We start from the raw sequence: 12,314 nt of genomic DNA on the forward strand, positions 1-12,314 counted from the left end.
CTCCTCACCTCACTTGACTCCTGCTCTTTCTGCTCACTCTGGGCTTCTGTGCTCTCACTGACAGAGCTGTCACTTCTCCACTGGTCCGTATCCCATTCCGCTTTGGACACCTTTACTTCTTGCTGCTTGCTGAGAAGCTTCATCAGGAGGCCTGTTCTAGAGATGAGGTTGGCACAGGCCAGCTGCACGTGGGTCTCCGAGCAGTCTATTTTCAGAGTCTGGATAACATGAGAAATGAGCCTTCGCATGTCCTTGTTGGGGATGAGGGACCGCAGCTGCTGCTTTAGCTGAGTTTCAACTTGATCACCCGGGGATGTGAACGCTAGGAAAGTGAAGCCTGTGGGCTTAGAGGATAATTCAGCGCCCGTGTTGTGCTACTCCCATTGTGTTTCGTTGGTGTGTTGAACAGTTGGCATACTGTTGTCTGCAGCAACAGTAGAATGTGCAGTGGAGACGTTCCTATGGGTAGTGTTTCCAGGGCTGGTTCCTCCTGGCAGACTAGAGTTTCCTGTAGAAATAATTTCTTCAGAAACATTTTGTGCAGTATTGTTTTCTGAAGTAGCGTTTTCTATCGAAGGGTCTGAAAGAGAAAATAATTCTGGAAAAGGAATTTCCTGAGCAGTCACTTCTCCTGAAGATGAAACAGCCTCTCGCGGAGGGGAATTTATGAGACTCCTCCCTACAGAGAACGGAGGGCTTGCAAGCATCATTCTATTGGGTGAACTTTTCTTTCTGAACTTTCGACTCCTTTTGACTTTGGGTTTTCTGTGGACCCGATGAGTCCTAATTTTATGGAAGATGTATTTTTTCCCAGAATGTGAGATTAGTTCAAAATCCTTAATATTTCTAACTCTAGCCTTTGCATCTTCTAAAACAAGTAGAGTGTTGGATAAGTCTTTTGATTTGCTTTTAACCTCAGGTGGGGATTTTGGAGGGATGGAGGCAGGAGGCCTGCCTTTGAAGTACTGTTTCAGGGTAGAGGAACCTGCTGCCTTGTCTTCCTTTATGAATGAAGACTCTGCATTGGAGGACTTTCCCACCAGCTTCCTGGGCCTCTGCACCATGAGTAGCTGATTCAGCTTTCTTGGGGATGGCCTCCTGAGCCTTCTTTCTTCGGCAGTGCTCGCCACAGATGGCTGGGCATTCTGTTTCCCCCAGACGCTCTCATCTCCCACTGCTTTGAGGTGCATTTTCTGTAGGCCCCTCGGGCCCTTGAGGACCCTGTTCACCCTCAGCAGCTTTTCCTCTGTACTCTTAGTCTTCGCTAGGCTGTCTTTCTGTGGTTGGGCAGTTTCCAACTTCTTTTGAAAGATGTAGCGTTTATACATGGCACTTAAAAGGTTGGAACGCGTACGCGTGGCAGGTTTTTCTTCCTTTTTCACCTCATCCATTTTTTCTTGAGTTTCTGCATCTAACAAATTTTCCAGAAAATGGAGTTTCCTCAATCTATTTTTATTAGTTGAATTGTTGCGTACACGTTTAACAGAAGGGCTGCTTGTATTGTTTTTCAAAAGGCCCAGCGGCATAGCTCCAGCTTGTGTACTTGAAAAAAGAAGCTGAAGGAATGGTAATAATGTTGATTCCACATCTCCTAGATTTCCCTCTGAGATATAAGGCAGTATGTAATTTCGTGCCCTGATAATATCACTGTCATTATTAAAGTCCAGCTGCTCATTCATGAAGCCTGACAAGCTGACAGCACTTTTATCTGAGGATGCCCTCTCTGACTCAATAGTCAGCTCGGGGCTGTTGTTCTTCTTCCACGCTTGTAACACCTTCATCAACGATCCTTCTGCATTCCCTAGAGATGTTTCTTCATCTCTCAAAAAAGAGGAGACTGTTTTTGATCATTGAAGACTGATGGGACAGCTTTTTGTCAGGCCACAGCCAAATAAATTAGGAATCAGTCAACGTTTGAGTGCCACTTCGGAGAAAAAGAAACCCACACTGAAGCCTATGACTGGCAACAACAAAATGTGAAAAAGGTATCTCTTGAAAAAGTGGCTATCTACTCAGAAAATTCTGTAGCGTGAAATATAGTAACTATATTCAGGATTACTCCACTGGTTCCCAGGGGCCAGTACTCAAGAAAAGCCAAGGCTGGAAGACAAATACTCCCCTACTCAGCTGGACTCTCTGCAGATCTACTGTGACTCCTCACATTCACATACCCCATCCTGTCCTGCCTCAGAGGCAGAGGAGTGTGAGGCTTCCGCTCTCCACCTCTTCAGTGTGCTTGTGTTCTCGCTACTATCACAGATGTCCACGACAACAACCGCCGCTAACAGGTGGTCACCTGGACATTCTCTTCTCCACCCACCCACCGAGTCCTTTGCTCAGTCCCTGCTTCCATATATCCCAGCCGCCATAACAGAAGGCTCTATACAGAAAAAAACACTATGTCCGCCGTGGCTCTTTGCTAAAATTTGGGCAGGGATCTAGGGTATATGTTACGAGAGTTGCCAGATTGTTTGTCAACGTGGAATGTTCAACAAATCAATGGAATAATACTTGAGGTCCTAAAATGCAGAAGGGAGAAAGCAACTTGTGTCAGATGGCTACTTTGCTTTCATTTCATTTTACTTCTAATATTTCCAGCTTTACTTGGGGAACCATCCAAAGCTTATAACTGTGTGAAGGTAATGTGTACCATTGTGTAGCTGGGCTTCTCTTCCAAAAGGATTAAAAGTATTTTGGGTCAGGGTCGAAGGAGGAGGGAAGGGTCATGAGAAAGGAGGAGCATGGGCTTGCAGAGAGCCCCAAAAAGGGGACAGGAGATCGGGGCACTAGGGTCATAGCACTTAACACCTCTGATTTTGTTTTTCCTCGCCTGTAAAAGGAGATGAAAAATGCCTTTTCTGCACACTCCTGGGCGAGAAGGGAGTAATATAATTAGTAAAAAAATTGTTTGGGGCAGTTCCCTGGTGGTCTAGTGGTTAGGACCCAGCACTTTCCCTGCTGTGGCCCGCGTTCAATCCCTGGTTGGGGAACTAAGATCCCACAAGCTGTGTGGCACGGCCAATAAAAAAAAAAATTGTGTTGAAAAATCAGCAATATTGTCTTTATAGAAGTAGCAAAGTGTTATTATATATGACGTGCTCTAGATCACTGAAAGAGACCTGTATTCAAGCTACCTGGGCAGGAAAGCACATTTTGGAAGTCATCAAGTTAGTGCCAATAAATCTAATATATAGAAAAATAGTTGAAAGCCCCTGAGTGTTTTGTGGATAGAAAAGCTTGAGATTCAGAGCAAGTTCAGAGCTGGACAGTCTAAGAATAAACTAGCTCTCCCATCCATTAGAAGGGCTAGGTAGCAGCTTCTGGTTATGGAACCAGAAACTCTCAGGCTCCCAATAGGACATAAAACAGCATCACTTGTACTCTTTATAAAATTGCAGAAACAAACAAAAGAAACAAAAATATATTTACACCTGTCCTAGAAGACAAAGGGTAGTTGAGACCTAATGTATATAAGATCAGTTTACAAACTGTGATGCACTATACGAATAAGTTCTCATTTGCAGAGAGCACAGCATAGGATATGTGGCCATTAATGTTAATTCCCTTCCCCCTTCCATGCCTTTCTCTTGTTCCTTTATGTATGCGGATCAGTTACATTATTAAGCTAACTATGTACCTGAGCTCTTATAAGCTTAATAATGTAACCAAGAATCTGATTTTTAGCAAGGGGGTAGTTCTTAGAAACTTAGGGAGCTGGAACGCTGAATGAATGAATTAAAATAATGCAATTACATCATTAATTTGAAAATTTATCATCATGGATCAAAAATAAAAATTATTGGGCTTCCCTGGTGGCGCAGTGGTTGAGAATCTGCCTGCTAATGCAGGGGACACGGGTTCGAGCCCTGGTCTGGGAGGATCCCACATGCCGCGGAGCGGCTGGGCCCGTGAGCCACAATTGCTGAGCCTGCGCGTCTGGAGCCTGTGCCCCGCGACGGGAGGGGCCGCGATAGAGAAAGGCCCGCGCACCGCGATGAAGAGCGGTCCCCGCACCGCGATGAAGAGTGGCCCCCGCTTGCCGCAACTGGAGAAAGCCCTCGCACGAACCGAGGACCCAACACAGCCAAAAATAAATAAATAAATAAATAAATAAGAAAATCCTTTAAAAAAAAGAAAAAAAAAAAAATAAAAAAAATAAAAATTATTAAAAAATTAAATGAAAATTTAAAAATGTATTATCCCGCAATTGAGACTCACCACAACGTGTGACGTCTGTCAGGCATTCGCTGTCACAACGCAGCTTGACTGTCTTACAGACAACCTCAATAGTATTTTTAAATTGGCAGAGGCAGCAGGCCATACGGCTAGGTAAGATCCTATAAAGGGAAACACAGGTAATTAAATTCGTGGTAAAAGAGTTACTTGAGTAGGTAGAAGAGGTAGGCCAAGGCCACCACAGAGCAGTGCAAAAAGGAGTTCCTGGGGCATATGGACTGGAGAACTGGATAGGGGCCGGTTGGCCAACTGCTGCTCTTGACTGTTGTAAGTAAATATAGAGGAGGAGAGAGGTGCCCAACAGAAGAAGGATTAGGATGGCAGTAGGTATGGTATGCCTAGACAAAAGGGAATAGGGATTAGAATTGGGTGACGTTGATCTGTAGTTTAATTCAGAAGTATCTCCTTCCAACCCGAAAGCCTCACTTGGGGTTGAGAGTACACAGGAAGAAGGCAGACTTCTAAGAAGAGTCTGAATAAGACCGCACCTTCTGGAGTCCTTTTCTCAGTTCCTATTTGTGAGTAGTAATATATTAGAAATCATTCTAGTAAGAAAAAAGCATCGTGTGGTTAAACAATAACAGAGATCGCATTGGCCAAATCTGGACAAAAGGAACATTCCAAAGAATAACATTATCATTATAATAAGGTACAACATAGTTAATTTTTAAAAAAGCACATGAGTTCATAATGATACTCAAAATGAAAAGTGGAGGAGCTCTTCTTTACAGAATAACGTCAGCTAATAAATGCAAAAGGAATGACAGAATTAGGAAAGTGTCATTTTGCAACTATCAATGTAATAATCGATTCAGACAAGGATTATCATTGATGCACAGTTGGGTGAAGAGTTGTTTGAAAGTAGGATCTTCGCTGATCCCAACGTATCACCCCACATATTATTTATCAATTACCAAGGGGAAAAATAACTTTACAATGGAGAGATATGCAACATACCACCTTAGTCAAGTGATCAAACTTAGCACTGGGCCACCTGAAGTGATGAAGTATGAAGAATACATCACCTATATAGTAGTCTTCCCCAAAATGTTTACTTTGAACCTAATGAGGAAACAGACAAATCCAGATTGTGGGGCAATTTACAAGACAACTGGCTTAGACTCTTCAAAAATGCCAATGTCATAAAACATCAAAAAAAATAGTAGGGAAATATTCTAGATTAAAGGAAACAAAGACATGACATGCAATGCCTAATCTTTAACTGGACCCTGTATCAAAACAAAACAGACTTAAACTATGTTATTGGCTTCTGGCCAAGATGAAGTAACAAGGACCAATTTGACCTCCCACCTGAAACAATGAAAACATCAGACAGGACATATGAAACAACAGTTTTCAAGAAACTGGACCTCAGGCAATAAAGTTCAGTGATCTCCAGGAGATGGGAAATAAATGAAGTGATCCCTCTAATTGCCCTACCTTACTTCTCTGAGAGAGTTTCCAGGTCATGGTAAAGGGAAGAGAAGTCCAGGCAGAGACTGGTGGACTCCCTGACTGAGGAAATGGAGCTGAGAGTCTGGGAAAACCAACGTAACCTGAGTTCCCAAAGCAGAGTATCAGAGAGAAAAGAAGTGCGCAGACAAAGAACTCTGGAGATATGCAGAGGGATCTCTTGAGAATTCAACAAAGTATTGGTCAGTACATTTGTGTGAGGAATTCCCTGATGCCAGGAAAAGAACCACATGAAAGGATTAACAATAAGAATAACTGGATATCACACAGGGTCGTAGGAATAGTACCTGTTCCTACAAGTCAGACTGCAAAACCTCATGATGCTCAGAAAGGACTTGTCTCCGTAGTTGCATATAGTGAGCTCCAGACTAAAGGCTACTTGGACTCCTACCCAACGAATCTTACACACTAGACCTAAAAGAATAAAATTGTTCTGAGTAACTTAATTTCACCCAAAACAAAGCCCAAGCATTTTACAGGAAGATACATACATACATATATATATATATATATATATATATATATATATATATAGCAAACAATAAACTAAACCTCAAAATACCTGGGATCATATGAAAAATTGCCAAGCCTGCAAAGAAGTAGGAAAATATGACCCATACTGAGGAGAAAAGGCAATCAATCAAAACTAACCCATAATCCATACAGATGTTAGAACTGGCAGAAAAGAACCTTTAAAAAGTTATTATACATGAAGAAAAGTTATTACAACTGTATTTCATATGTTAAAAAACCCAGAATAAACACTGAAAATGTTAAGTATAGGCATGGAAAATGTAAAACAGACCCAAATTGTGCTTCTAGAGATTAAAAACAATGTCTAAATGAAAAAGACACTGAACGAGGTTAATGGCAGATTAGACACTGCAGAAGAAAGGGTCAGTGAACATTAAGGCATAGTAATAGAAACTATCCAAAACGAAACAAAAAGAGTCACAAAACAAAACAACAACAAAAATGAATAGGGCCTCAGTGAGTTGTGCAACAACTTCAAGTGGCCTAATACATGGGTACTTAGAGTCCACGAAGGAGAGGAGAAATACAAAAATTTGAAGAAATAATAGCCAACACTTTTCCAAATTGGTAAACACTATAAACCCACAAAGTCAAGAAGATCAGTGAACTTTAAGCATAAGAAACATGGACAAAACTACACCAAGGCACAAAAAATAATCAAATTGCTCAAAACCAGCAATAAAGAGAAAAATTTAAAAGCAGCCAGAGGAAACAACTATACACTACGTACAGAGGAACAAAGATAACAATGACAGCAGAATTCTTGTTGGAAACAATGTAAAGGAGAACTCAGTGGAATAACACCTTTAAAGTAGTGCATTGAATTCTATCAAGCTAGAATTCTATCCCCAGATCTGTCCAAACAAAAGCAAAATGAAGACTATCTCAGACATACAGAAGCTGAAAGAATTCATTACTAGTAGACTTTCACTATAAGAAATGGTAAAAGAAGTATTTTTAAGCAGAAGGAAAATGACACTTGTTTGGAATATGGATCTACACAAAAGATTAAGAATACTGGAATTGGGACTTCCCTGGTGGTTCAGTGGTTAAGACTCTGCCTGCCAGTGCAGGGGACACGGGTCCCATCCCTGGTCTCGGAAAGTCCCACAGGCTGTGGAGCAACTAAGTCCGTGCGCCACAACTCCTGAGCCCGCGCGTCTAGAGCCCGTACTCCACAACAAGAGAAGCCACCGCAATGAGAAGCCCGTGCACCGCGATGAAGACCCAACGCAGCCAAAAAAGGGAAAAGGAAACAAAAAAATCCTGGGAATATACTTTTCAGTAAAAGAACATAGTGTATCTCAGTCCTCATGACTAAAGAGAAGAATCAAGTAGTAGTAGGTGGAAAGGTGGCTTTGATTCTCAGTTTGTGGGTTCTGAATCTGAATGAATTATTGTCCTTACCTCAATGAGACAGAGAATTGTAACCAAAATCGTCACTGCTACAGTTACAGATATTGCCAAGATGAGTTTGTTGTTACAGCCACATCCTGGAACTTCTTTTGTGAGCTAAAAAAATAAATGACAATTTTTTAAAAACAAGGAGATACAAGGGATGAAAGCTAACTCTTCTTAAACCTATTCTAAACAATAGCTAACTATTCTTAAACTACTATAGAACCCAATCCTTTCAGGCGAGTAGCTTCTATAAGAACAAGCTAAATTTAATGTTATTAATCTCATCATTAGCCTTTTCTTCTACAATTTATTTATCTACAATTTAGTTGTCTTGTGTTATGTCCTCTTCTCGTCTACCCTAGGGATAGTGGCACACTCTCTAAATGAGCCAAGTGGGAGATCACTGTCTTAGCCAGTTTCATGGCTGAAGATACGATACAGACTAGGAGCCCGTGGTATTCCTGCCTGGGCACGTTCATGGCATGTCCTAAACTGAGTAAAAGTCCAGGTCCCATGTTTCAGGGGTTCTCCTCACCTCACTTGACTCCTGCTCTTTCTGCTCACTCTGGGCTTCTGTGCTCTCACTGACAGAGCTGTCACTTCTCCACTGGTCCGTATCCCATTCCGCTTTGGACACCTTTACTTCTTGCTGCTTGCTGAGAAGCTTCATCAGGAGGCCTGTTCTAGAGATGAGGTTGGCACAGGCCAGCTGCACGTGGGTCTCCGAGCAGTCTATTTTCAGAGTCTGGATAACATGAGAAATGAGCCTTCGCATGTCCTTGTTGGGGATGAGGGACCGCAGCTGCTGCTTTAGCTGAGTTTCAACTTGATCACCCGGGGATGTGAACGCTAGGAAAGTGAAGCCTGTGGGCTTAGAGGATAATTCAGCGCCCATGTTGTGCTACTCCCATTGTGTTTCGTTGGTGTGTTGAACAGTTGGCATACTGTTGTCTGCAGCAACAGTAGAATGTGCAGTGGAGACGTTCCTATGGGTAGTGTTTCCAGGGCCGGTTCCTCCTGGGAGAGTACAGTTTCCTGTAGAAATAATTTCTTCAGAAACATTTTGTGCTGTATTGTTTTCTGAAGTAGTGTTTTCTGTAGAAAGGTCTGAAAGAGAAAATAATTCTGGAAAAGGTTTTTCCTGAGAAGTCTCTTTTCCTGAAGATGAAACAGCCTCTCGTGGAGGTTTCTAAATAACCAAGAGATCACTGAAGAAATCAAGGAGGAAATCAAAAAATTCCTAGAGACAAATGACAATGAAAACACGACGATCCAAAACCTATGGGATGCAGCAAAAGCAGTTTTAAGACCGAAGCTTATAGCTATACAAGCCTACCTAAAGAAAGAAGAAAAATCTCAAGTAACCTTACAGCTAAAGGAACTAGAGAAAGAAGGACAAACAAAACCCAAAGTTAGCAGAAGGAAAGAAATCATAAAGATCAGAGTGGAAATACATGAAATAGAAACAAAGAAAACAATAGCAAAGATCAATAAAACTAAAAGCTGGTTTTTTGAGAAGATAAACAAAATTGATAAGCCATTAGCCAGACTCATCAAGAAAAAGCGGGAGAGGACTCCAATCAATAAAAGTAGAAATGAAAAAGGAGAAGTTACCACAGACACCGCAGAAATACAAAGCATCCTAAGAGACTACTACAAGCAACTCTATGCCAATAAAATAGACAACCTGGAAGAAATGGACAAATTCTTAGAAAGGTATAACCTTCCAAGACTGAACCAGGAAGAAACAGAAAATATGAACAGACCAATCACAAGTAATGAAATTGAAACTGTGATTAAAAATCTTCCAACAAACAAAAGTCCAGGACCAGATGGCTTCACAGGTGAACTCTATCAACCATTTAGAGAAGAGGTAACACCCATCCTTCTCAAACTCTTCCAAAAAATTGCAGACGAAGGAACACTCCCAAACTCATTCTATGAGGCCACCATCACCCTGATACCAAAACCAGACAAAGATACTACAAAAAAAGAAAATTACAGACCAATATCACTGATGAATATAGATGCAAAAATCCTCAACAAAATACTAGCAAACAGAATCCAACAACACATTAAAAGGATCATACACCACGATCAAGTGGGATTTATCCCAGGGATGCAAGGATTCTTCAATATACGCAAATCAATCAATGTGATACACCATATTAACAAATTGAAGAATAAAACACTTATGATCATCTCAATAGATGCAGAAAAAGCTTTTGACAAAGTTCAACACCCATTTATGATCAAAACTCTCCAGAAAGTGGGCATAGAGGGAACCTACCTCAACATAAAAAAGGCCATATACGACAAACCCATGGCAAACATCATTCTCAATGGTGAAAAACTGGAAGCATTTCCTCTAAGATCAGGAACGAGACAAGGATGTCCACTCTCACCACTATTATTCAACATAGTTTTGGAAGTCCTAGCCACGGCAATCACAGAAGAAACAGAAATAAAAAGAATACAAATTGGAAAAGAAGAAGTAAAACTGTCACTGTTTGCAGATGGCATGATATTATACATAGGGAATCCTAAAGATGCCACCAGAAAACTACTAGAGCTAATCAATGAATTTGGTAAAGTTGCAGGATACAAAATTAATGCACAGAAATCTCTTGCATTCCTATACACTAATGATGAACAATCTGAAAGAGAAATTATGGAAACACTCCCATTTACCATTGTAACAAAAAGAATAAAATACCTAGGAATAAACTTACCTAGGGAGACAAAAGACCTGTATGCAGAAAACTATAAGACACTGATGGAAGAAATTAAAGATGATACCAACAGATGGAGAGATATACCATGTTCTTGGATTGGAAGAATCAATATTGTGAAAATGACTATACTACCCAAAGCAATCTACAGATTCAATGCAATCCCTATCAAATTACCAATGGCATTTTTTACAGAACTAGAACAAATCATCTTAAAATTTGTATGGAGACACAAAAGACCCCTAATAGCCAAAGCAGTCTTGAGGGAAAAAAACAGAGCTGGAGGAATCAGACTCCCTGACTTCAGACTATACTACAAAGCTACAGTCATCAAGACAATATGGTACTGGCACAAAAACAGAAACATAGTTCAATGGAACAAGATAGAAAGCCCAGAGATAAACCCACGCACCTATGGTCAACTCATCTATGACAAAGGAGGCAAAGATATACAATGGAGAAAAGACAGTCTCTTCAATAAGTAGTGCTGGGAAAACTGGACAGCTACATGTAAAAGAATGAAATTAGAACACTCCCTAACACCATACACAAAAATGAACTCAAAATGGATTCAAGACCTACATGTAAGACCGGACACTGTAAAACTCTTAGAGGAAAGCATAGGAAGAACACTCTCTGACATTAAATCACAGCAAGATCTTTTTTGATCCACCTCCTAGAGTGATGGAAATAAAAACAAAAATTAACAAATGGGACCTAATGAAACTTCAAAGCTTTTGCACAGCAAAGGAAACCATCAACAAGACGAAAAGACAACCCTCAGAATGGGAGAAGATATTTGCAAACAAATCAACGGACAAAGGATTAATCTCCAAAATATATAAACAGCTCATTCAGCTCAATATTAAAGAAACAAACAACCCAATCTAAAAATGGGCAGAAGACCTAAATAGACATTTCTCCAAAGAAGACATACAGATGGCCAAGAAGCACATGAAAAGATGCTCAACATCACTAATTATTAGAGAAATGCAAATCAAAACTACAATGAGGTATCACCTCACCCCAGTTAGAATGGGCATCATCAGAAAATCTACAAACAGCAAATGCTGGAGAGGGTGTGGAGAAAGGGGAACCCTCTTGCACTGTTGTTGGGAATGTAAATTGATACAGCCACTACGGAGAACAGTATGGAGGTTCCTTAAAAAACTAAAAATAGATTTACCATATGATCCAACAATCCCACTACTGGGCGTATACCCAGAGAAAACCATAATTCAAAAAGACACATGCACCCCAATGTTCATTGCCGCACTATTTACAGTAGCCAGGACATGGAAGCAACCTAAATGCCCATCGACAGACGAATGGTTAAAGAAGATGTGGTACATATATACAATGGAATATTACTCAGCCATAAAAAGGAACGAAATTGAGTCATTTGTTGAGATGTGGATGGATCTAGAGACTGTCATACAGAGTGAAGTAAGTCAGAAAGAGAAAAACAAATATCCTATATTAAGGCATGTATGTGGAACCTAGAAAAATGGTACAGATGAGCCGGTTTGCAGGGCAGAAGTTGAGACACAGATGTAGAGAACAGACATATGGACACCAAGGGGGGAAAACTGCGGTGGGGTGGGGATGGTGGTGTGCTGAATTGGACGATTGGGATTGACATGTATACACTGATTTGTATAAAACTGATGACTAATAAGAACCTGCAGGATAAACAAACAAACAAACAAAACAACTAATACTAAACTTTCATTGGGTTATCTGTATGGAAATATGTTAATATAAATGTTTCAGACATTACGTGAAAGTTCTAAAAATCTTATATGTTCTGGTATCATGTTATAAGTCATAATTCTAGTTATTACTTGAAAATGTATATCTCAGAAAAAACTAAATTTCATTGTCAATTGCACTATTATGAACTTTCATCAAATCTTTATCCGTGGTCATTTTTAAGTC

At 40.5% G+C, this 12,314-nt stretch overlaps 1 protein-coding gene and 1 pseudogene across 2 annotated transcripts; both read right to left on the bottom strand.

Annotated features, from left to right (window-relative positions):
• Positions 1-12,314, bottom strand: part of LOC130705823 (leucine-rich repeat-containing protein 37B-like) — a 65,072-nt pseudogene that overhangs the window by 5,771 nt on the left and 46,987 nt on the right.
• On the bottom strand, positions 961-8,554 carry LOC130706003 (leucine-rich repeat-containing protein 37A3-like). 2 transcript variants are annotated; one of them, XM_057536795.1, is made up of 4 exons: positions 8,180-8,554; positions 7,651-7,755; positions 4,219-4,337; positions 961-1,924 (listed from the first exon to the last, which is right to left on the bottom strand). In XM_057536795.1, the coding sequence occupies exons 1-3, from the start codon at positions 8,537-8,539 to the stop codon at positions 4,326-4,328; spliced, it is 477 nt and encodes a 158-aa protein (XP_057392778.1). In that variant the 5' UTR covers positions 8,540-8,554; the 3' UTR covers positions 961-1,924; positions 4,219-4,325. The 2 variants fall into 2 exon arrangements, with proteins under 2 accessions (XP_057392778.1, XP_057392777.1); XM_057536794.1 differs by having other exon boundaries at positions 961-2,519.

The sequence above is a fragment of the Balaenoptera acutorostrata genome, chromosome 20 (assembly GCF_949987535.1).
Source record: "Balaenoptera acutorostrata chromosome 20, mBalAcu1.1, whole genome shotgun sequence".
In the NCBI taxonomy this organism is placed as follows: domain Eukaryota; kingdom Metazoa; phylum Chordata; class Mammalia; order Artiodactyla; family Balaenopteridae; genus Balaenoptera; species Balaenoptera acutorostrata.